Source organism: Bubalus bubalis, chromosome 12 (genome assembly GCF_019923935.1).
Source record: "Bubalus bubalis isolate 160015118507 breed Murrah chromosome 12, NDDB_SH_1, whole genome shotgun sequence".
Classification (NCBI taxonomy): domain Eukaryota; kingdom Metazoa; phylum Chordata; class Mammalia; order Artiodactyla; family Bovidae; genus Bubalus; species Bubalus bubalis.
In genome coordinates, this window is record NC_059168.1 from 66,273,413 (window position 1) to 66,299,895 (window position 26,483).

Genomic DNA, 26,483 nt, shown 5'->3' on the forward strand with positions numbered 1-26,483 from the left:
AGTTTTCTAATCATAGAGAGATTAAAAGGTTGCAGAACATAGAGAATAACATTTGTTTTGTTGGAGGTTTACAGGAACACCATGACCTGACCTATGCAGACAGCTGCAAGAAAAACGACACTGACATTAAAAGTTTGCAACAATCAGCCACGTTTCCTCCCTTTTTAGTATTCTGAAGGATGCCTGAATTCAACTCAGGTAAGATGGTTCTTTGGGACACCAGTCCACCATCTTCTTGGGTTGCTGGCTTTCCAAATGAAGTTCTATTCTTTGACCTGACACGTCGTCTCTTGATTTATTGATCTGTCACGCAGTTAGCAGTACCAGTTTGGACTCGGGAACAGTCTTAGTAGAGCTGACCTGAAGCAGAGGTCTACCTGCTGAACATTGCCCAAACTAAGAAGGGAAGTCAAGGATGATTTTCAATATCTTTATTAAGAAATATCAAAAGTTGATTACATTTCCATACACAGTTTTACAAAGTTCAAGTGGAGGGCAATGTAGGGAGGCCATCAGGATGCCTGTTTGGACACCACAATCACTTACCAAAAAGGTAACCTTGTCACTTTTGGTCATCTTAACAGTGGTCCACACAAGGCTCTCTCCCACTTTCACTAGGCCACAGCACAATACATTACTTGAGTTTTACTAAGTTATAAATCCTTAAACATTTGTCCTTTTCTTCTGTCATTATCCTTCCCTGAAAAAGCCAAGCTGCTTGTAGAAAGCACAACACTTGAGTCCCATTGACTGCTGTTTGCATCACATTTTCACAAAGCCTGCTTTGAGAGTTGGAAAACATTGCAAGTTACATGTTACCATAGCACACTTGGGATGGAACCCACGCACATTGTTATTTTTTATTTAACATTTAACAAAAAAGAGGGAAGCACTCAACTTGGAAACAAAACAGCACAGTCATCCGTGGAGAAGTTAAGTGCAGGACAGGGCCTGAAGATTCCAGGAAGCTCCTCCAAGAGGTCACCAGGGTGACCAAGAACAATTGGAGGCAGGGATATCAATACAGAATACAGAAAGAGAGCCCCTTGGGGAGGGAACATCACAATCTTTTGTGTCAGGGATACTGAATCAGAGGGGAATTACACTTTCAAAAATAATCGGGGCTAATGGGTCCTTGGCACCCGACAGGACACAGCAATGGTGTGGTGTGCCTTGGTGAAGGCTTGTGCTGGGTTATCTAAAAGTGGATCTCTGAAGAGACTGTCCAGCAGCATCAGAAAGTGCTGTCTTCAGAGGAAGGACTCCTTATTCACCCACATGAGACTGCGGGTCTCGTTGGGCTTGCACTCGTACTCAATGACAGAGAAGGGACTTCCCCACTGGCAGTGATCTCGCTTGTGGTAATTGTAGAACTTGACCTGCCACATCGTCTCAAAGGTCCCAATGTCAGTGAACTGAGGGAAGAGAAACACACCCCATCAAAAACTCATTCTGCCACTAGTAATGGACAGCTGATGTTCGTGGAAGAGGCGTAATAGGGAAGAACAAATCTGACTCCATTTTACAGCTGTTTCTTTTACTTTAACCTTCACATTCTATTGTTTTTGCTTCAAGGTAAGAATGTTACCTGAAATACACAGGATAGCCCATTTTCAAGGTTCTGACTTTTAAGAGTACACTTTTCTACTCATATGGAGGTAAAATGTTGCATAACAGAGAATAACATTCATCTTGTTGGAGGTTTACGGTAACATTGTGACCTGACCGATGTGGACTGCTGCAAGAACAAAGGATGCCTGCACCAAGAGGTTTGCAATGACTAACTCTCCTCCCTACACTCTGCCCCCTCACGTTTTAGTAACCAGTATAATTACTCCAGGCTCCTGTGATAAAAGCTTAGGCCTTTTACTCTAACGAAGGATCTTCCTTCGTTACAAGAGAGATTTTCCTGAAAAGCTATCTGTAAGTCATTTATTTCTCTATAAAATCATATTCCCATTACACTTATTGCATTTGCTATGATATTGCCTTTAATAAAAATAACTCCCCAAATGTATATGTTTCCCAAATTTAAGATCTGGAAATGACTCTTAGAATCTCAGAATTTCAGAGCTTGCCACAGAAGGGAGATTGGGAAGAGAAGAGAGGGAATGGTGTTTAATGATTGTTTTTGGTTTCTGTTTCAAAAAACAGTTGTACAAAATAACGTGTGTACAACATGACTAAACATAAGATACAACTGCCCTCCCATCATTAATTTCAACTCCAGGAAAACCTATTTTATTGAAAGCATTTGCTTGTTAAAGACGCTAACTTTCAAGTACTATTGAGTGTTTATAAGCCATGCCCATGCCTCAGGTTTTGATTATACATTATCCAAAGCCACAGTTGAGTACCTACTGTGTGCCTTGCACATAGAAAAATTTGTATAAGGGATGCTCCTTGTTCCCAAGAAATTTGCCTTCTTCTTCCAGAAGACAGGCCCTGAAAACACTGCACAGAATCCTCCAGAGTCATGAGCACACAATTCTCATGTAGCTGAGAAGAGGGTACAGAATACCCTAGAGGCCACTGGGCAGGGGCTCAAGTGGCCTGCGGGGTAGCCTGACCCTGCCACCATCTCCTGGAGCTATTTAGGGGACCTGGCATTAAATAGCATGATGCCTGCTGTTATTTTCTCCTCTGACCCTCCCTTGTCATGGGAGGAGACAGGCACTGACTTAGTGGGGTTCTTAGACTTGTCAGGAGCCAGAAGACGTGGAGGGGGGAGGGCAGTGAGCAATAGGAGCCTTCTGCTTGCGGCTGCCACAGGGGGAGGGTGATCAGGTGCTTCCCAGATAGCTTTCCAAGATGCTTTCAAAATTATATCCTGCAGCATTGCCTCATCTTGTTAATCTGATCCCAAAACAAGGTTTGACTTGCCTTTGGAAAATTTGCTTGACTTGTAACAGTGGATGATGTACCTCGAGTCCACAAATCTCTCAGCTAAGAAAATGAAGTCTCTCTTTTTAGAAAGGCATGACTTAAAGACCTGTGCACAAATATGCAGCTTTATTCAGAAAAGCCCTAGATTGGAATCAACCCAAATGTTCTATCATTTACCTGCTGATAGACACATTTTGGTATATCTATTAATATAAAAAGGCTTTTTACTTAACAATAAAATAGAACATACTGATTCAGGCAGCAATAAGGTTGGATTTCAAAGTCATGCTGAGCAAAAGAATCCAGACCCCAAAGAATATATGTACTATATGATTCCATATATGTTTGTACATATATATGTATATTTATATAGTTTATAGTGATAGAATGCCAGGCTCCTCTGTCCATGGAGTTTTCCAGGAAAGAATACTGGAGTGGGTTGCTAGTTCCTACTCCAGGAGATCTCCCTGACTCAGGGATTGAAACTGCATCTCTTGTGTGTCCTGCACTGCAGGTGGCTTCTTTACCTGCTGAGCCATCAGGGAAGCCCCAGAATATAATCTATGCTGAGAGGAAATATCTGTGGTTACCTAGGTTACCTGAGGTAGGAGGAGGGGATAGATGATTGATGAAAATGTGCCAGAGGCAACTTTTTGTAGGTGACAGAAACATTTTACATCTTGATTGGTATGTGTTTGTTAAAACTCATTGATCAGTATACTTAAAATGGGCATATTTATTAAATGTAAACTATACAACAAAGTTGATTAAAAATTAAAAATATTGATTTTTAATGAGTAACAAGGAGACAGGTATTCTTAACCCTGCCAGTGGGAACTGAATTACACAGCCTTTTGGAAGGGTAATTTGTATCAAGTAAAGCTGTGAACATACTTGGGTATAGCAATTTCACTTATAATTTATCTTGACATCACAGTGTTCAGAATAGTGAAAAACTGAATACTAAATTTCCATCCTTAATTAATTATGGCATATCTATATAGTGGGATACTATGTAACAATTCTAAATGTAAATATTTAAATAAAAAATTTCTATTATTCTGTATTGTTACCTGAACTAAGCAGAGTACCAACAAGACTGTCTAGCATTAATTTCATTAAAATTATACATGTTATGGACTTTCCTGGTGGTCCAGTGGTTAAGAATCTGCCTGCCAGTGTAGAGACATGAGATCGGTCCTTGGATCCCACATGCCGTGCAGCAACTAAGTCCACATGCCACAACTAATGAGCCTGTGCTCTAGAGCCTGTGAGAAGCGACTACTGAGCCAGGGGCCACAACTACTGAAGCCCATGCACCTAGAACCTAGGCTCTGCAACAAGAGAAGTCACAGCAATGAGAAGCCCGTGCACGACAACTAGAGAGGAGCCCCCACTCTCCGCAACTAGAGAAAGCCTGCGTGCAGTAACGAAGACCCAGTGCAGCCAATAAATAAATTAAATTAAAAGAATTATACATGTTACTGCTGATGGAATAAGTTTCATTTTCTTCTATGTACTTATTGGTACTTTAAAGATTTAATGATCAAATTTTACTTTTATAATCAGAAAAAATGTTAAGCCAAATTGTATTTACAAGTTTTACCAAATAGTAATATCCTTAACATAAAATATGTTAAGAACTACTAAGAACATTTGGATAAAACTGACAGTTCATTAAAAGGACTGGCTAAGTCTGAAAAATATTCAAATGTAGTATTATTAGTAATTAAAGAAATATAAACTTTCAGAGTTTTGTAACTTGTTCACCTATCAACTTAGCGAACATTTTCAAATACCAGAAGCAATTTAAGCCTAAAACTTTAGGAAAGTATTATGAGAAATGGTGGTATATCTGTACCTTGAATATGTATAACCTCTAAACAGAAATTTAGGTGTTTTTTTTTTAATGTATTATTTATTTAGTTTTGCCTCTGCTGGGTCTTCGCTGTTGTGCGGGCTTTTCTCTAGTTGTGGCGAGTGGGGGCTATGTCTTGGTTGTGGTGCCCGAACTTCTTACTGCGGTGGCTCCTTGTTGGGGCGCATGTGCTCTGAGGCATGCAGGCTTCAGTTGTTGCAGCGCATGGGCTCAGCAGTTGTGGTCGGCGGGCTCTAGAGAGCAGGCGCAGTGGCTGTGGTCGGCGGGCTCTAGAGAGCAGGCGCAGTGGCTGCGGTCGGCGGGCTCTAGAGAGCAGGCGCAGTGGCTGCGGTCGGCGGGCTCTAGAGAGCAGGCGCAGTGGCTGTGGTCGGCGGGCTCTAGAGAGCAGGCGCAGTGGCTGTGGTCGGCGGGCTCTAGAGAGCAGGCGCAGTGGCTGTGGTCGGCGGGCTCTAGAGAGCAGGCGCAGTAGCTGTGGTCGGCGGGCTCTAGAGAGCAGGCGCAGTGGCTGTGGCACACGGGCTTAGTTGCCCAGGGGCATGTCGGATCCTTCTGCATCAGGGATTGAAACTGTGTCTTCTGCATTGGTAGATGGGTTCTTTACCACTGAGCCACCAGGGAAGCCCAGGAATTTAGTTTTAATGATGACAGAAGATGATGAAAACAATGTTAACAGAAAAAAGATGGCTGAAAATGAGCTCAAATACACTAGGATGTATAGAGAAAAGAAAAAGGAAAAATATTAACAATAGTTCCCAAAGTAAACTCTTTCTATCTTTCTACTTAGATTTTCTGCAAGAAATATGTTACTCTTATAAGCAGAAAGAATATTTTAAATGCTGAAATGGATCTATCACCCCTGAAAAATTAACATGAATATCCCTCAAACCCTAGGGATTTAATAAAATCTATTAAGGATACATATATCCTAATGAAAACATTACAACTTTGTTTATAATACCACCCTTAAGTGGTAATAATAAACTGATATCTCATTTTACAAATCACTGAGATGACTTACTATTATTTTTGACCAATGTAGGATACTGTACATTTTAAGTGCAACTGAATTAAGTTATAAAAATATTTTATAAACACCAACTAAACTTTCACAGGAGCAGCTTGAAACAAGGTTAGGTAAGTGGGAGAAACAATACTGCGGCCTTTTTGGAACTAGATATAAATAAAAGTTAGTCACAAAAACAAATAAAGATGATTATGACCACAGGCAATAAACAAAAATGAAAGCCCTTAAGGCACAACACTTACATCTGAGTAACCTTACAACTAAGAAAGTCTCCATCCAAGAATTCTCAGTAACACAGTACACCAAAACAGAAATATGTTGACAGCAAGTCACAGCTAAAAATTCTACTCTGTTTCTCTTTTATTAATGTTGGATTCAAGGTCATGTTATAGTAAACTTAACTGCTGGTGACTAGGCATATATTTTCCTCTCTCCCACATCTTAATTGTTTTAACTTCTCATAAGCGCTCTTTGTATTCTTCCTTCTGGAGCTCTGTTTCCTGGCCATCTCTACCTAACTCATGATTTCTTCTGCTCTGGCTAAGAACAGATGGGGTCTTCAAAGCTGACATTGTTTTTGAAGAACAGAAACAACTACACAGCTCTCTACCCGCTCCCAACCCATCTGTGCCTTCCAAGGAAAAGCTACCCAGGCAAGTTCCCCAGTGATGCAATTAGACACAGTATAATTCTGTGCATTTAATAGCTCTCTTTTTTAAAATACACAATTACTATCATTTAATCTCATTCAGTCTTGTGACTGGTTTTAACATCTCCATTTTGTGGATGAAAGAACTAATTCAGAGAGGTTAACTGAGTTGCTCTAGTACTCTGCAGCCAGATAGTGGTAGGAGCAAGTCAAGAATCTAGGTTTCCTCATTTTCATCTAGAAAATGATAACCAGTGTACAAGCAAATGAGCTACAAGCTACTGAACAGCGTTTCTTTTTCCTCCCTGAATGAGAAGAACATCTATAAATTGTTATGTGTAGAATGTTTTAGGATGCCACTACAGACTGACTGTATCTCCCCAAAATTCATATGGTGAAGCCTAAATCCCCAGTGATGGTATTTGGAAGTGGGATCCTCCAGAAGTAATTATGGCGGGAAGATGGAGCCCTCATGAATAGGATTAGTGCCCTTATAAAAATAGACATGAGAGGGATGATCTGTTTCTCTGTTCCTTATCTGTTTCTCCCATGGTAAGAAAGAAGCTGTCTATGAATCAGAACAGTGTTCTAATTACACACCAGGTCTGCTGGCACCTTGATCTTGGACTTCCGGCCTCCAGAACTGTGAGAAATAAATATCTGGTGTTTAAGCCACCCAGTCTATCGTATTCTGAAACTGACACTCTACTATATACCTGGACATTTACTTTAGTGTTCTTACAAGTTACAAGCCTTGGTACACTTTAATTTCACAACCAATGTGAAGGGGAACCCATCAGATTCTAAGGAGAGGAGAATCATTTGTTGTCCTCAGTAATAAGTGAGGAATCTTGACTTGTTAATAAACAGTAAATATTTTATTAATTTTTTTTTCTGTTGTGCCGGGTCTTTGTTACTCTGTGCAGGCTTTCCCTAAGGAGAGCAGGGGCTACTCTTTAGTTGCGGTACATGGGCTTCTCACTGTGGTGGCTTCTCCTGTTGAAGAGAAAAGGCTCTAGGCACAAAGGCTCTGGGTTGCAGCACTTGGGCTCAGTAGTCGCTGTGCGGGTTCAGTAGTTGTGGCTCATGGGCTCTAGAGTGTGGGTTTAGTAATTGTAGCACATGGGCTTAGTTGCCCCATGGCATATAGAATCTTCCCGAATTGTGGATTGAACTCATGTCTCCTAAATTGGAAGGCAGATATTTAATCACTGTACCACCAAGAAGTCCTGAAGAATTTGTTTTAAACAATTTCTGTGGTGGTCTTACAACCATATGACCTAGAATCCCCAGAGTACTTCTCTCCATTCACCATTCTACTCAATTTCACCAGTGACTTGTGAAATTGATCAAGAATAAAGTGACTCTGAAATTCATTGACTTAGGAGCACAGAATGAACTTACTGTATTGATAGAGACATGATGTTACTTCATTAGTAAACAAATTCAGTGTAATAAGCATCTATGACTTTTACTGTGGTATGACCTACCAATTCCTACTGGATTCTGAACATCTCTATTCCTGTACCGTTTGAAGTTTTATTAGTAAATCCTTATTTTCCATTTCTCTTAGCTGAACAGATAGGGTTAAAAGTTCTAAGTCTTATAAGTATGCTTAACTTCATAAGAAATTGCTAAACTTTCCCAAAGTGATGGTGCCATTTTACTTTCCCACCAGCAATATGAATTTCAGTTGTTCTATTGATACATTCTCTCCAAAAGCTGACACTGCCAGTTCTTTTCATTTTAACTGTATAGTAGTAAGAAGAAGAAAAGCAATAAAGAGCAGAAACCAATGAAACAGAAAAAGGAAAAACAGTAAAGAAAAACTGATGAAACTAAAATCTTCTTTAAAAACTCTTTAAAATGGATAAATCCAGGCAAAACTGAGCAGGAAAAAGAAAGCAAATTACCAATATTAGGAATGAAAGATGCTATCACTATTGATCCTATATTGGTAACAACATGGGATCCTTAGATTAGGAACAACGTTATACCAATAATGGGCTTCCCTGGTGGCTCAGTGGTAAAAAAATCTGCCTGCCGATGCAGGAGACCTGGGTTCAATCCCTACATTGGGAAGATCCCTGGGAGAGGCAATGGTAACCCACTCCAGTATCCTTGCTTAGGAAATCTCAAGGACCGAGGAATCTGGCAGGGTGCAGTCCATTGGGTTGCAAAAGTGTTGGCCACAACCTAGAGACTAAACAACAACATATACCAATACATTTGGTGTACAAATGTACAAATTCTTTGAAAGACACAAACTATCACTAAATCTCTAACTACTAAAGAAATTGAATTTGTAATTAAAATTCTTCCCAGGAAGACAATTTCAGGCTCAGTGGCTTCATTGATAAATTCATACACTTAAGGGGAAAATACTGATTCTACGTAACAGAGGAAGGAATATGTCTCAATACATTTTGTGAAGCCAGTGTTACCCTGATACCAAAACCTGACCAGGATATTACGGGTAAAGGAAAGTTGCAGACAAAAATTCCTCATGGATTTATGCATAAAACTTACATATAATTTTATTTGCTTGAAATATTAGTAAATCAAATCCACCAATACATAATAAAGGATATTACATTGGAGGTTTATCTTCAGAACTCAAGGATGGTTCAATATTTGAAAATCTATGTAATTTGCCATATTAACAAAATAAAGGAGAAACACTATGTAATCATATCAATAAATGCAGAAAAAACATGTGGTAATTCAACTGCCTTATACCTTATTTATACTTATACCATCCTTATTTATACCTTTTACCATCCTTATACTTTATTATCCTATATATAATAAAAACTCTCACCAAACTAGGAATAGAAGAAAAGTTCTTCAGTCTGATTAAGGGCCATCAATAAAAAAACAATAGCTAACATCACCTTCAACGTTAAGTGAACTGAGTCCTTTCCCTATAAGATGGAAATAAGGCAAGGAAAGCAGTTGCTTCTATTCCTGTTCAGCATTGTATTAGTGGCCCTAAGTCAGTATCTTAAGGCAAGAGGGGGAAAAAGGGAAACAAAACTTTCAATTCACAATAAAAATATGTGTGCAAAAACTATGAAGCAATTAACAAGCAAATTCAGCAAGTTTGCAGGACCCCAAATCAATTTAGAGTAAATCATATTTCATAAAGAAATACACTAGCACTGAATTAGTAGTATTATTTTTACTATTTGGCAAATTTTGTGGGTGAAAATTGGCCTTGTGTTATATACATATATATATTTATCAATAGTGAAATTGTCATTTTTTAATATTTATTGATGATTTGCATTCCTTTAGCCTCTTTATTTTTTGCTTATTTTTCAATTTCCCATGTCCTTCTCTTTCAATTTCCTATGTCCAGTAAGATTCTCTTCCTTACTGGTTTCTAAGAATTCTTTATATATGAAGTAACAGATTGTGCCAAAATATTAGAAAGAGTTGACATGAGGAACACATTTTACGTTTGGGAACGTATGTGTAAGCAGCACAACACAGGTTCACAACAGGCTCATGTACTGCTTGCCTCATTCCTCCAAACTCCCCCCAGTCTCCTGTCTAAGAGGGCCAGACAAAAGGGGAATAATGTGATGACTATCATAACGCAGACAGAATCTCCAAGCTCTCTCCTTGAAGGGACTAAGTGGAGAATTAGTCCCATTAAAATACAAGTCAGCAATACTCTTTGAAATGGGGGTGGAGAGCTTTTAGAGTTGGGTGTTGTTGTTTCGTCACTAAGCCGTGCCCAGCTCTTTTGTGACTCCATGGACTGTAGCCCTCCACCAGGCTCCTCTGTCTGTGGGATTTCCCAGGCAATAATACTGGAGTGGGTTGCCATTTCCTTCTCTAGGGGATCTTCCCCACCCAGGGATGGAACCCACATCCCCTCTGTCTCCTGTACTGGCAGGCAGGTTCTTTACCACTGAGCTGTCAGCGAAGCACTTAGAGTTGGGTATCATTCATTAATTCCCTGTACCAGGGCCTCTGGAATTATGTGAATAAAGAGATCACTGCCACTAATCTAAGTCAGATGGCATTTGATAACATCCTGAGTTCAGCTTCAGGGCTGCAGCATTGTCTGCACAGGCAGTGGTAAATCGAGGCAACACTGCTTAACCATCCATGTTATAAATAAGCTTTTCACGTGTCACCAAGGATCATTTGCCTTTTAGTTTAAATTGCCTTTTAAGGAAAATTTAATTTAACTTTGTTTACAACGTTTAACAGGAAATTGACATTTATGTAATCAGAGTTTTCCATTTTTAATCTTTGGATTTCTTCCATTTTTACCTTTGAATTTCTTCCATTTCTTCTAGGTTTAGATACATTCTTTTCATTTTGATTTTTTTTACAAAGTTGATGCTTTAGAGATAATCTCATAATCCATCTGAAATATTTTTTGATCAGGAAAGAAGGAAAGGCATCAGGAAAGAAGAACAGAGCCTCCCAAATAGCCAATTTATCCTAGCATCATTTATCCAACGTTTAAAAATCTGAGAAACTATTTTGAGGTAACCTTAGACTTATAAGAAGTTGTTTTGGTGTCCCTTTAATTCAGCTTTCCTTGGTAGCTTCACCTACTTGATTAATTGACTTTACCTGGACACCTCAAGACTTCATTATTACTTGTGTAATTGGTTGTGTCAGCAATGTGTAATATTTAAGCTTGACAAAAGTTTTGTCATAGGATAGTGTTAAAGCATATGCAAGGCTTTCATCACTAAAATGAAATTTTCACTTAACATTTCAGCTGCTTACTTGATCAGGAAAACTTCTAATTTCAGTTAATAATTCTAATTTCCACTGTAATTGAATCAGCCTATCACTGATAAAATACAGATGCATGGCCAATGCACAAACCAAAAGCTGTATGATCATTATTGGAACAATCAATCACCTGCTTCTTCTAGAGCAGAAATTATATTTAAGGACCTAGGCTTTACTGCTTGGACTCATGAAATGTGAAATAACATTTTAAATCTTTTGGAAATGATGTACAATATAAACATAAATCAAGTTTGAATTAGAGGAAAGTTAAATCACATAAAATCTAAAATTATGGGAAAGCCAAAATAGACTGTTGACTATGAAAAAATAACCATCTTCATTTTAAAAGAAGAAATCATAATAAAAAATGAAAAATTTTACTGTAATTGTATTTCTACACAATGGAAAATAAAACAGAGCAAAAGTAAGAGAAATAGGATAGGTATGATAGATTTTTTTCTTTATTAGGAGTCTGTGATTTAAAAAAATAATTTTCAACAGAAGCATTGACAAAACATGAAAGAACAATCTATAGAAGAAACAAAATTAAATTGACATGTAGAAATGTTCATTCTTGTGATAGTGAAAAGTAAACTGGAAAATCTATTACATTTGAAGTGATTCTCGGTGATGTCATAATTATAACAAAGTCAGTAGGCTTCTTCATTGCTAGCAACATTGTAAAATAGTATGTACAACTTAAAAAAAAAAAAACACACCAAAATGCCATATTGGAGAATAGCCTTAAAGATTCAGTTCTTTTGACCAAATATTTTTACTCAGATTGAGGTAGATACATATATATATATATATATATATATATATATATACATATATAACATTTTACACTATAGCACTTTTTTTGATGGGACAATCAATATATCTAATATCTGAGTAAGTCTAATCATGATACATTGTGATAGATTCTTATATTACCATTAAAATTTTAAAAATATGTAGAAAGTTGGACAATATATATTAAAAATGATTGCAATTATAGAATGTATTTATGTGGAAGTTAATCTGAAAATGAACCAAATAAAAATGTAGGGATTACTGGTGCTTTACAAGTTTGCTCACATTTCTGAATCTTGTCTTGATATTTCACAGTTTTTTAAAGAAACATGCAAATCCCCTGAGATGCTGGGCTGCATTGCCACACTTCTCGGCATGCTCTACCCAACCAGGAAGGAATCCTATATGGATTTGTTGGATTTCAGTCCTAGTTGGTGTCATCCTAAATGGCAGTATTTGAGAATCTGACTTCTTCAGCAAATAACTAGTATCATGCCCTATGGGTAAGTTTATAATTTTTATACCATGTTAGGGCTGACAGTGGTCTTAGTGATCAAAGAGTAGAATCCACCTATTTGTATTAAAGAAACAGGCCCACTGAGTTAAGCCTGGGATCCCACTGCCTGGAATCACAGTTAATTATGGGGCTTCCCCCATGGCTCAGATGATCGAGAATCATCTGTAATGCAGAAGACCTGGGTCAGGAAGATCTCCTGGAGAAGGGAATGGCAACCCACTCCAGTATTCTTGCCTGGAGAATCCCATGGACAGAGGAGCCTGGCAGACTACAGTCCATGGTGTTTCAAAGAGTCGGACACAATTGAGAGACTAACACACAGTTAATTATAGAAGAAGATGGCCTCCTAATACCTTCATAACTTCCAGTTTTAATTCTGACATTCTAGAGGTTTCCTCAGGCACCCACACCACTGATGTTTCCCTTGATAAGGTATGTAATTTTAATAATCCAGGAACTTGCTGCTTAACTGACTGTATTTACCTGGATAGTTCCAGGTTTTGGTGTTGCCTGTGAGAATATGGTATGTCTACACTTTTTAAAATTTGAGTCCTAATAATGGTAACTTAAAAATGTCACAGGATAATGATGAAACTAGCTGAAAGCTTCACCACTAGAATGAACATTTGAATTCAATACCAGAGATGCTGACATACAGAAAACCTCTAATTTCCATTGTTTTCCTGAGAATCAGCCTACTACAAATAAAACACAAATGCATGGCCAACGCTCAAACCTAACACTATGTGATCACTGCTGCAACATTCAACTATCAATCACCTGCTTCTTCTAGAGTGGAAATTATATGGAAGAATCTAGGCTTTACAGATGGAACTCAGGATTCTTGAGTTACAGCGTAGAGATTCTTTGCCCCACAACACACCCCAAAGGCACTGAGTAACTTAAAAGCTCTCCAGCCTTTTAGCAGGTACCTGGACAGGCAATCCAGACTTACTGTGAATAATAAAATCTTTCTTTTTATGGATGTGTTTAAATTATACTCACATTAAAAAAAATACTGTGTTTCAGTCTCATTCAAAATAATGTAGATGTTCTTAGTTTACAAATCCAATTAAGTTTTTAACCAAGTTCTAAATTGTTTGTTAATTGTTCTCCCTAGTGTTGTTTTTACACTTGCAGCAAAAGAAGTGTGACTCCACACCCTTTTAAAACCCCAGGAAGTTATAGCTCTGTCCATACTGGCTCCAGGGAAAAGGTGGGGAGGGGAGGTCTCCTCTCCTGTCCTGTGACCACCTGGAACGGGATACAGTCTCATCTACTGTGACTGCCTCTGTACCTGACCCAGGGCTCAGTACCAGTTTAGTGAAAGAATGAACAACTTAAAGTCAGCTCACTGGCCTTTTGAGCTCTCATTAGAATTCTGATAGATGGCCAACAGGCACATGAAAAGATGCTCAACATCACTATTAGAGAAATGCAAATCAAAACTGCAATGAGGTACCACCTCACACCAGTCAGAATGGCTATCATTAAAAGGTCTACAAATAACAAATGCTGGACGGGGGGCGGAGATCTCTACACCATTGGTGGGAATGTAAATTGGTGCAGACACTATGGAAAACAGTATGGAGTTTCCCCAAAAAAACTGAAAAGAGAGTTGCCATATGATTCAGCAATCCCACTCCTGGGCATATGCCCAGACAAAAATAAAGTTTTAAAAGATACATGCATCACTATGTTCAAGCAGCACCATTTAGCCAAGACATGGAAACAACCTAAATGTCCTTTGACAGATGAATGGATAAAGAAGATGTGGTGCACACATACAATGAATATTACTCAGCTATCAAAAAGAATGAAATAATGCCATTTGCAGCAACTTGGATAGACGTAGAGATTATCATACTAAGCAAAGTAAGTCAGAAAGAAAAAGACAAATACCATATGATAGCACTTACATGTGGAATCTAAAATACTATACAAATCAACATATCTATGAAACAAAAACAGAGTCACAGAGATAGACAACACACTTGTGGTTGCCAAGGGGGAGAGAGGGTAGGGGAGGGAAGAAAGGAAGTTTGGGATTAGCAGAGGCAAACTATTATATATAAGATAGAAAAACAGCAAGGTCATACTGTATAGCACAGGGAACTATGTTCAATATTTTATGACAAACCATAATGGAAAAGACTATGAAAAACTATATATATATATATATATATATAGTCTTCCAGGATTTTCTGGAAAATATAAACATATATGACCGAGTAACTTAGCTGTACAGAAGAAATTAACACAACACTGTAAATATACTAAACTTCAATAAAATTAAAAAAAAATAAAAATAAAATTCTGATAAGCATTTGCAATTCTGCTTCCAGTTAATCATTCCTTTAACTCTAATTATTGATACATATGCTATTCTTGATACACTAGAATAGAAGCATACTTGTTTGATACAAAAGAAATTTATTTTGATCCACCAGCCCTTTACTGGATATGTGATCTTCAAATATTTTTTTAGAAGTCTAAAAATACCTTTTAAAATGTGTTTCTGTAGAAATGGATAGTTTTCTCAGAAAACCAACTAAAATGGACTCAATAAAATCTTCAAAGCCTCTCCAAAGGCAGACTTAATGGACTAAGTTGAAAGTTATGGATATTCTTTCCAAATATCTTTACTTTGGATCCTGACATTCGTGGGGAAATTCTGTCAGACTTTCAAATAACAGCTAAATCATACACCATGTAAACCGTTTCAGAGCACAAACTATGAAAATGTGCCCAATTCATTTTATAAAGCAATTAACTCTAACACCCCATCTTAAACTGTGAAGACCTTCTGTCCTTTGCCCATTTCCCTTTCTAATCGACACATTGCTACTAGACTGATTTTTAACAACTGGCAAATCTTTTCACCGTTACCAGGAAATGGAAGTCCTACATTGAAATGTTTTTTTAAAATGATGATAATAGTGGAGTGGAACTGTTAGATGAAACTTACAAAGATATAAGTTTGTAAGAAACTGACAAAATGCAAACAAAAGTTATTTGATGCCTTTAAAAAGCAACTGAAAGCAAGACACAAATCAGTTACTCTTGAAGGATCTCAATTCTAACAATTAAGAACTGTCCCTGTGGTTTTTTGCCTGAGGGTGCCCCCCAATCCCAGACAGTTCAGGCAGAAGGAAACAGCAGTTTTATCTACTGGAAAAGGGAGAAGAGTGTCCTGGGCTGGAAGAGCAGCTGGAAATTTAGGGAGAAAATCCTGGAAGCAAGAGAGCTACAGAAGAGGTGAGACCCAAAATCTTGACTTTGACTACGCCATAATTCTACAGGCTAATCGCACGTATAGGCTGCTGGGAGGGGGTTTTTCCTGCTTGAAAAAGCAGACAAACCAGTAAAGAGTCTATTTCCCCCCACCAAACAACAGAAGTTTATTGTTTCATAGTTCAAGAGATTGGTGGTGGTTTAGTCGCTAAGTCGTTTCTGACTCTTCTGCGACCCCATGGACTATAGGACGTCAGGCTCCTCAGATGTCCCCAGATCAGGGTGTTAGCAGGGTTGATTTCATCTAAGTGAAGCGTCTCTTCTTGAAAGAGAAAGTTATGCTGAATAAGATTTGGAAGTTTGCTGCCCCCCCCCCTTTTTTTTTTTATTGAATGCATTCCCAAACCTGAGAAGTTGAAGCCTTAATGGCTTGAAAGTACCAAAGCAAGGGCTCAGGACTGGCAGAGAAACTGGAAATTTAGAGGAACCTGAGGGTGGATGGATACCAAAATCTTAGTATAAACTGTCCAATTCCTTAGCTGACTGCTAAACTCCACTGGGACAAAGGGGACTAGGCTAGAGCAGCAACTGGAAGTTGAAAAAAAGTAAGCAGAGATTTCAGCTGCTATCCTACTGGAAAGACAGAATTTGCAGCTTTAGTCCAGGAATGTAACTCAAAAAGAGAATAATCCTCAGAAGAATAAAATAAACTAAAATCAATAATATACCATCTATAATGTTTAGTTTCTAATCAAATATTATCAAACAAGTAACAAAAGAGGAAAGCATGACCCATATTCAGGAAAAAAGTCATTCCTGCTCTAAATGGGACTAGATACTAGATTTACCAAATAAATATTTCAGACCAGCAATTATAAATATGCTCAAAGAGGTAAAGGGGTATATGGTCAAAATGGTCAAACAGATCAGGAACCTTGAGAAATGGAAACTATAGAAAATACAGATAAAAATTCTAGAGCTGAAAAATATAATGATAGAAAAAAAATCAGAAAACAAGCATGAGTAAATTGGGGCAGATGAAAAAAACAGTGAACTTGCGTATATATCAATACTGCTACTGCTAAGTCGCTTCAGTCGTGTCCAACTCTGTACGACCCCATAGACGGCAGCCCACCAGGCTCCCCCGTCCCTGGGATTCTCCAGGCAAGAACACTGGAGTGGGTTGCCATTTCCTTCTCCAGTGCGTGAGAGTGAAAAGTGAAAGTGAAGGCGCTCAGTCGTCCAACTCTTCGGGACCCCATAGATGGCAGTCCACCAGGCTCCTCCGTCCATGGGATCTTCCACGCAAGAGTACTGAAGTGGGGTGCCATTACCTTCTCCATAGAAAGTATCTAATTTGGAGGTCCATAAAAGCAATTGGACAAGATCTTAAAGACCTACAGGATAATACCAAACTGTCCAATGTGTAATTGAAGCACTACAAGAAAAGGAGAGAATAAAGTTGGAAAGAATTTGAGGCAAAATAAAAATTTAAAATAACTCAAATTTGGTAAAAACATTATAGACTCAAATTCTATCTCTGTGTGTAGAACCTAAATTAAAATATTTTAATGCAAGCAAAAGAAAGAGATAATTCAGATAGGATTGGAAATCAATGAAACAGAAAAATGGGTCAGTGAAGCATATGAAAACAAAACTAGGTTTTTGAAAAAGCCAATAAAATTGGTAAATCTCTAGCTAGACTGGTTGGGGATAAGGGAGGAATGGCAAATTATAAACATAAAGAATGAGTGGACATTATTAGAGATCCTAACACATCAAAGGATGGTGGAGGATTATTACCAACACCTTTGTGCCAACAAATTTGACAATTTAGTTGAAATAAATCAATGATATCAATGACAAATTATACAAATTAACTCAAGAAATAAAACCTGAATAGCCCGTTATCAAAGAAGGAAGTTGAATTTGTAACTAAAAGCCTTTAAACAAAATGAAATGTGTGCCTTCATTGGTGAATTCTATCCAACATTAAATAAAAATCATATTTTAATAATAATAATATAAACTCTTCCAGAAAACAGAAGAGTGAACAACTTTCAAATAATTTTATTATTATTCTGATACCAAAACTAGACAATGACAATACAAAAAAAGAAAACCACAGACCAATATTTCTCAGGAACACAGATGTAAAATCCTCAATAAAATGTTAATGAATCAAATCCAGTCAAATATACAGGGAACATACCATTGACCAACTGGTATTTATCCTAGTATTCAATAACTCAAAGTTGTTTCAACATTGAATAAACAATAAAATCTACTAGAGAATAAAGAAACATTATATGATCATCCCAGTAGGTAAAGAAAGAATATTTGAAAACATTACACATTCATATTTTTTAAACCTCTCAGTAAAATTTCAGTAAATTAGTGATAGAAGGGAACTTCATTAACCTGATAACAGGCATTTAATAAAAAACCCTACAGCTAACATCGTACTTAGTGTTGAAAAACTGAATGCTTTCTTCCTGAGATTAAGGAACAAAGATGTCCACTCTCATCAGTTCTGCTTAGCATCAAACTGGAGGTCCTAGGCATTGCCATCAAGACAGAAATAAAAGGAATATGAATTGAAAAAGAAGAAGAAAAACTTTTTCTTTGCAGAAGACATTATATCAAACATGGAAAAGCTTAAATGTTCTACAAAAAAAAAAATCCCGAACAACTTTAGGATTAATAAGTGAGATTCGCAAGGCCTCAGAATTCAAGATGAATATAGAAAAAAATCAATTTTATTTCTATAAATAGTAAATCACCATATATAATAGTGTTTAAATATGAAATACTTAATGAAAAATTTAACAACATATATATAAAATCTGTACAGGAAACACTGTAATGCATTATAGAGAGAAATTAAAGAAGACCTAAATAAACAGATATATTCATGTATCCGAAGACTCAATATTTAAGTGTCAAATCTTCCCAAACTGCCCAATTTGCAAACCCAATTAATATTCCAGTTCTTGGAGAATTGGAGAATGAACTGGTAAGTTCATGCTAAAATCTATATAACAATGCCAAGGGCCTAGAATAGTCAAAATGACTTTGAATAAACAAAGCTGAAAGATTTAGGCTATCCAATTTAAAGACTAAAATATAGATCATGAAATAAAATGTTTTAGCTCTTGTAGGTCTTTTGCATTTCCAAACTTAAAAGACTGATATAATTAACTATGTAAAGTAACTAGAATTCTTATACATTGCTGGTAAAAATATGAAATGGTACAACAATCAGGATATTTCTTATATGGTTAAATGTATACTTACCATGTGATTTGTTAAATCTCCTCTTAGGTGTTTACTCAAGAGAAATGAAAACATGTTCACTTTAAGACTCATACTCAAATATTCATAGCAATTTTATTTATAACTCCAAAGGCTGCAAACAACCCAGCTGTTCATTTATTGGTAAAGGGATAAATAAACTCTTATATATCCTTACCATGAAATACTACTCATAACAAAAGGAACCAACTATTTAAACAAAAACATTATACTACAACATAATGCTAAGTGAAAGAAATCAGCCACAATGCCATGATTCTATTTACATGAAATTCTAGAACCATTAGAACTGTTATTGAGACAAAAAGCTCAGAGTGGCTAAGACTGGGGGCACTGACTACAGATAGGCATGGAGGAAATTTTCAGGATGACCAGAAATGTTCTATATTTTTATTGGGGTGGTGATTATACACTAGTCAAAATCTATGTTACTGTACAGTTTAAATTGGTGTATTAATATATTTACGCTTCCCTTGTGGCTCAGCTGGTAAAGAATCTGCCTGCAATGCGGGAGACCTGGGTTTGATCCCTGGGTTGGGAAGATCCCCTGGAGAAGGCAAAGGCTACCCACTCCAGTAATCTAGCCTGGTGAATATATTTACATACAATTTGTATGTAAATTGCATACCAAAGTTGACTTATAAACTTTCAATGGATTCCCAGAGGCATGAAGATAAATTCAATAAGCAGGCCCTGTAACATCTAAGCTCTATTTACCTCTCCAGTTTAATATTTTTTTAAAAAAATTTTTATTGGAATATAGTTGATTTACAATGTTGGGTTGCTGCTGCTGCTAAGTCCCTTCAATCGTGTCTGACTCTGTGCGACCCCAGAGACGGAAGCCCACCAGGCTCCCCCGTCCCTGGGATTCTCCAGGCAAGAACACTGGAGTGGGTTGCCATTTCCTTCTCCAATGCATGAAAGGGAAACGTGAAAGTGAAGTCGCTAAGTTGTGTCCAACTCCTAGCGACCCCATGGACTGCAGCCTACCAGGCTCCTCCGTCCATGGGATTTGCCAGACAAGAGTACTGGAGTGGGTTGCCATCGCCTTCTCCGACAATGTTGGGTTAAATCCATCTTAATCTTAAGTCAGTCTCTACCTCACTGTCTGCTGGGCTACTCATTCCTTGAAACACATTTTGCTGTCCTCCAGCTGTTGATCTTTGTAGCTCCTTTTTCCTCAAGTGTTCCCTCTTCTGTCAGCTCTTAACAAAGCCATCCCTTAAATCTTGGGCTAGACTAAGACCCCTGGTATATGTCCCAAGGGTACCACCACTTTTTTAGTACATTTTGTACAATAATAATTATTTACTTTATTACTGATAATCTTGTATAAAGTATGTTTTCCTCCTCTAGATTAGAAGCCCTATGAAGCCAGGGAAATCTATTCTGTTCACCACTCTTCTCCCAATGCCTGATATATAGAGGAAGTCTTTACATATTTGCTGATAAATCAGCCAAACAAAAAAAATAATAAAATTAAAACCCTTAAATATTAGCATTTTCAATGTAACAACATATTAAAAATGATAAGTGACATTAAGTAGGGTTTCTTTGAAGAAATGAGAAGTTTAGTATTCTAAATTATTTCCATAGATGGGTAAAGGAATGAAATGAAATTCAACACATCTCCCAATTATCTCTTAATGAACCAGAAAAGGATGCTTTAACAATATAAATATTTGAAACCAAGAGTATATCTAATAGTGAAATGTTGGAGATAAGGATTACCACTATTAGTAGAAAACATTATTCTAGAAACACTAGCCAATGCAATAAGGGCAGGAATAAAAAAACCAGAAAATGACACTATGATATGAATTAATAGATTGTGACTGTCTACCTGAAAAATCCAAGATCACTGAATGAAGAATTTTAGTAAGCAAGTTCAGTAAGGTGGCCAATTATAAAATACACAAACATGTACTGTAAAAACAATGCAGCAGTGGCATAAGTATAGGCAGATCAATGGAACAGATAACAAAAATGTAGCGAGAGAATTAATTTTTTGCCACAAAGAAATTACTATAAAACTGATCATTGGAGAAGCATGGATTATTTAATTAACTGTACTGAGACACTGGGCTTCCCAGGTGGCTCAGTGGTAAAGAATCTGCCTGCCAATGCAGGAGATGTGGGTTTGATCCTTGGGTTGGGAAGTATTCTTGTCTGGGAAATCCCATAGACAGAGGAACCTGGCAGACTAGAGTCCATGGGGTCACAAAAAATTGGACATGACTTAGAGACTAGAACAACAACTGGTACATTATGAACAAATATATGAAACTATGAGCTGATATAACATTTCATAATATTTGATTTTATATCCTTTCTTAAGGGAAAATAGTGATTATTTTCCTTTACATGGTTTCCATTTGCTTTGGCATCATACCCCAACACTCCCAAGTAGACCTTACCGGCATGGTGATCTGGATGGGCTGCCGTTCTCCACTCTTGGTTGGGGCCACACCTTCTGTGTCATATGTTCCTGTATATACGATTCTGTCCCCATCGGGCTCTTTAGACTTCAGTTCCAGTGGGACAACCACACCACCAATGGAAATGTTCCTGCAATGGACTTGAGTTGATCATATATGGTAGAAATTAGCTCAGGCACCCTGTCCTGGTCTGGACCATAACCCTGGGCAGAAACCATACAGGATTGGCTAACAGAGACACTGTGGTGTGATAGAAAGTTCTGAAACTTTAGGGAGCTTGTCTTTCCCAACTAACCAGTCATGTGAACCTAGATCAACTGCTTAATCTCTCTGGATTGACATGAGTATTCTCATCCAGAATACTTGTACAAGGCTAAGTCAGATTCTGTCAATGGTCTTCCTCTTTAGTTTCTCATCCGTGGAACTTTTAAAAATCTAGCTATACCCAGCCTATTTCAAACACTTGGCTTGGGGTGTGGTTTGGGCATTTGTAAATTTATTTTAACATTGCAGAGGTGATTCTAATGCACAGGTAGAATTCAGAACCACTGAACAAGTTCTCTAATAATTTTTTTTCTGTTGCAACAATAGAACATTAGGGGTCCATGATTTTGGGGGTACACTTCCTCAAGCCAGGCATATACCAAAAATTCTCACTGCATCATTTCCTCATGTTAGGGTAATGGTTCTTGAAGTGTCATCCCTGGACCAGCAATGTCAGTATCACCTGCCAACCTATTAGAAAGCAAATTCTTAAGCTCCACTGTAGTGCTAGAGTTTACTACATCTACTTAAGGTGAGGTTCAGTCATCTGTGTTTTAAAGAGCCCTCCAGGTGATTCTCATGTACACTCAGGTTTGAGAACCACTAGTTAGGGCATTGAAGCACTTTGAAAAAAATTAAAGTATAACAGGAAAAAAAAGTTTTATCATTAACACAAATTTGTTTTTAGATTAACTTGAAAAATAGAGAACTATCCTGAGGGAACTAGACCAGGTAACTTGGTAGAAGAGTTTGCCAGGAAAAAAGGGAAAGGAAAAGTCTAGATCATATCTAGATGCACAGAACACTGGGAAATGTGAGGATAATGGATGCTTGGAGCTGCTGGGGATGCTGACAAGTAAATAGACCAAGAGCATCAGAATCAACCCAGGTTTGATTCTAGGTCTTTCAACTGGAGCCTGGCACCTAGAAGGTGGATACAACTTTGTTGAATTAAAGTCTACTGGCCGATACAACTTTGTTGAATTAAGGTGTACTGGGGGAGACTTAACCTATCAGCCCTCTCTCTCCACCCCACCTTCTGAGCTCAGCAAATGGTAGTAGATACAATACGGGGTGGTTTCTTTCCTCTTTCCACCATGCTTAGGCAGAAGCTGAGAGGTAAAGGACTCCACCTCTTATGGTAAAGGATACTTCCCCGTTCCTGCACTCTTCTACACTGACTTTCTAGCCCAAGGTTTACTGGATACATCAACCTCTTATAGCAGAGACGAGATAGTTTCTGCCACACACACACACACACACACACACACACACACACACACACACCCCACCATCCTTTTGTTGTAAGGATGCTGCTAATCCCATCATCAGGCTGAAACAGACAATTCAGGAGAAGAAATAAACCAGGCAAAGAAAACTAGGCCTAAGTGGGGAAGGCTGCCCTCCGTCTTGCTCTTCCAGCCCCGGGATTCCAGGCTCATAATGGCTGATGGATGAGTGGCGAGCATCCTTAAGAAGCCCCAGTAATCAGCCACCCCCAATTTTATACCTCTTAACTCAGCCTCTCTCCCTCCTTCAGTCTCGCAGAACTCGGCGGAGATGAACCGGAATTGCGGTAGGTGAAGCCCAGGGCAAGCTTCTCCCCTCCGCCCCACCCCGGCCGCCTGAGGGTCCGCATCAATGGCTGGACAGAAGGGATGAGAAATTTACAAGAAAAAACCCCCAATCCCCTGGCTTCCAGTTGCAGTTTTAAACACCTCACCCTTCAGGCGTGGAGGGAAGCGAGAATAGCGAAGGAGATGACCTAGGGAGCAGACAGCTGACCTCATACCTCCCCCCAACAAAACCTCCTGGGCCCTCCGGGCGAGGTGAGAGGCAAGAGGTGCCCGGGAGAGGCTCTGGCTGTCCCGGGGGCCTCGTTCCACCCAGCGTATCCCGAGCCGGGCCGGTTAGCCGCGGCGCGCACCCGCACTCACTCGACCTGCAGCGTGGTGGGCTTAATCTTCACCTCCACCTTGTAGGAGGAGCCCGTGAGCAGCTTGATGGTGCGGTTCTGGCCGAAGCGCTGCCCGTCCACTTTGTAGAAAACCGGGCCGTCGTTCGGCTGGATGCGCAGGGCGATGGAGAGGCGCACGAGGCCCGGCAGGTCTCCCATGGCTGGGGCGGGCGGGCGCGGCGGCTCCAGGGGGGCGGAGGACTGAGCCGGCGGCGACCGGGCGGCTGGAGCGCGGTGGGCGGAGAGGAAGCGCGGGGAGAGAGAGGGAGGTGGCGGAGCGGAGGCTGCCGCTAGGAGCCCGAGCCGTCGCGGCCGTCAGCCCCGGCTTCCCAGGAGCAGCTCCGCAGGCTGTGGTCCCCAGCCCCCCTCGGCGAAGAAGCGGGCCCCAGGGACAGCTCCGAGGTCCGGTGCTTCCACATCCCCCACTCCCCGAGCCGCGCGCTCCGCGCACCCAGGGGGCTCACTCCGGCCCGCAGGCCGCGGGCCGATCCGCGCAGCTGGAGGAGAGAGAGTTAATCCTGTTTACGCATTACAATCCCCTTCAGCGGGGGAAGCGGACATTTAGGCTCCTCCTAGGGCAGCGCGGGGCGGGCGGAGGGGAGGATGGGGAGGGACGGGGTAGATCCTGGGTTTAAGAGGCAGCCGCAAGACTTCGGGATCTGGATATCCCCTCGCACAGCGAAGAGCTGTGGACACCGTTGCTCGCGGATCTGGCCCCAGCCAGGCAGGAGGAGGCTGAGGGGCCAAAGCGGGGCAGGAAACCGTTAGCTAGTGATTTTAATCTCAGGAAACATGTTTTTCCAAAGCTTAGGGGACAAGGCTGAGGATACGCGCAATTCCATCTAATGTGGATTGCAAACCATCCTGGATTAGTAATGCGCGCAAAAGAAAAAAAAAAAGAAAGAAAAAGAAAATAACCAATACATATTCAAGGAGCTACATCTTCTCTTGGGTGTGTATTTCCATTATGCATATCCTTGTCTCAAGAATGAAACCGTATAATGAATCACATACATTTTCACTGATCTTGTAGGATGAGCTATTATAACCCTGTCAAAGGAATTGGCATGGGTCTAAGGCATGGTGACAGTGGCCAAGAGGAGGGATCAGTAAAAAAATTGTTGGCAGGGCATCTGGTGCGACACCCGCAGAGGTCAGGTTTGCATATTAAGCATGCATAAGTCGGTTGACAGCTCGAGATTTTGGAGCCAAGGGGAGACCAAGGGTGTTATGGCTCCACTGGGAATGGCTTCAGATAGCCAGGAATGATCACCTGCTTCAGCACCACTTCGTGGATAGTACCAGGGCCGCGGAGCACACCTGGGTAATGGAGAAGCAGGTTAGTGAGGCGAAGGGGCGGGATGAGTCCGTTCGGTGGTTTTTGCTCACACACGGTAGTAATATTTTCTTTAGAAATAGCTCCATCTCGAAGGTGATTTGTTTCCTACATTCTACAAATATAAATCAGCTTTTTTGTTTTGTTTTTTAAAAGGATCAAAACCTGGTCATCTAAAAAAAATAAATCAGCTTTAATTCTCATTTCAGGATGGTCTGCAATATTCCCCACACTACTCTTTGAAGGGTATTAAATTCTGTAGAGCTGCAGAATTGGGTATGGCCATTTGTTTCCCTGACATTGGATAGATTTGCCCACCACACCACAGTTACTAACATTACTGTTATTTTCCTTCTAAAAATACTGATATATATCCATATATATATTAATTTGTTTAAAAAAGTGAAAATGAAAGTGTTAGTCCCTCAGTCGTCTCTGACTGTGACCCCATGCCCAGAGGAGCCTAGAAGGCAAGAATACTGGAGTGAGTAGCCATTCCCTTCTCTAGGGGATCTTCCCCTCCCAGGGATTGAACCAGATCTGCTGCATTGCAGGCAGATTCTTTACCGTCTGAGGAACCAGGGAACCCATATGCTTCTTATATGTAGTGTATTTTGGTTCCCTAAGAAGATTTTGGCACAGGATCTTTGCCTCTTCAGATTTCCCAATAGCGTCTACCATACTGTCTTTGGCAAAAGGACTCTTCAAGTTTTTGCTAATTTAACCAACTTGTTCAGACTTCACTAGAAGGGAGTGAGTAATGCTGGAGGAAATGGCTTGAAAATGTTCCTGGCAGCAGAAGCAGTTGGTGCAGTGATTAAGCCCAGAATGACTACAATCAGACTTCATAAAATCCACCCTCAACCACTTTGCTAGTTGTGTAAACTTGTGTAAGTTTCACTACCTCTTGGAAATGGTTTTCTCATCTGTAAAATGAGGGAGGCGGAAGTAGATGCTATCTCTTTGATATGGGTGTTGTAAGGATCAAATGAGATAATGCACATTCCAGTGCTGAATCTAATATTAACAACTATTATTAGGTGGAAATGCAAATAGGCACTATTTGGGCTTCCTGGGTAGCTCAAACAGTAAAGAATCTGTCTGCAGTGCTGGAGATCCTGGTTCAATCCCTGGTTCGGGAAGGTCCCCTGAAGAAGGGTATGGCAAACCACTCCAGTATTCTTGCTTGGAGAACTCCATGGACAGATGAGCCTGGTGGGCTACAGTCCTTGGGGTCGCAAAGAGTCAGACATGACTGAGGAACTAACACACACCCAAGGATGCTCACCATCTCTAGTAGAAGAGTCAGAAAAACGCAGATTGAATCAGTAATATCAAACTATTTGGCCTATCAGTAGGAAAAATTTTAAAAGGCTTTTAAATTCAGTGTTGGTAAAGATGTGGGGAAATCAGGCCTCCTAGTAG

The 26,483-nt window shown here is 39.5% G+C and overlaps 1 protein-coding gene and 1 long non-coding RNA gene across 6 annotated transcripts in view; one reads left to right on the plus strand and one right to left on the minus strand.

Moving 5' to 3' along the window:
• Positions 1–215, plus strand: part of LOC102407521 — a 37,005-nt gene extending 36,790 nt beyond the window's left edge. The window contains exon 4 of one of the 2 annotated variants that reach the window (XR_006543454.1): positions 67–215. This is a non-coding gene — a long non-coding RNA (uncharacterized LOC102407521). The remainder of the gene's footprint in view (positions 1–66) is intronic. The other variant, XR_006543455.1, reaches the window with a different exon arrangement.
• Positions 1–24,277, minus strand: part of PPP3R1 (protein phosphatase 3 regulatory subunit B, alpha) — a 123,648-nt gene extending 99,371 nt beyond the window's left edge. The window contains exons 1-3 of one of the 4 annotated variants that reach the window (XM_006077645.3): positions 23,703–24,265; positions 21,481–21,631; positions 417–1,415 (exon numbers count right to left, since the gene is read on the minus strand). In XM_006077645.3, the coding sequence (XP_006077707.1) occupies positions 1,251–1,415; positions 21,481–21,631; positions 23,703–23,881 (495 nt within the window). In that variant the 5' untranslated portion in view covers positions 23,882–24,265 and the 3' untranslated portion in view covers positions 417–1,250. Of the gene's footprint in view, positions 1–416; positions 1,416–21,480; positions 21,632–23,275; positions 23,639–23,702 lie in introns of those variants that run through there. The other 3 variants (XM_044926072.2, XM_044926071.2, XM_044926073.2) reach the window with 3 other exon arrangements.
• Between the last annotated feature and the right edge of the window lie 2,206 nt (positions 24,278–26,483).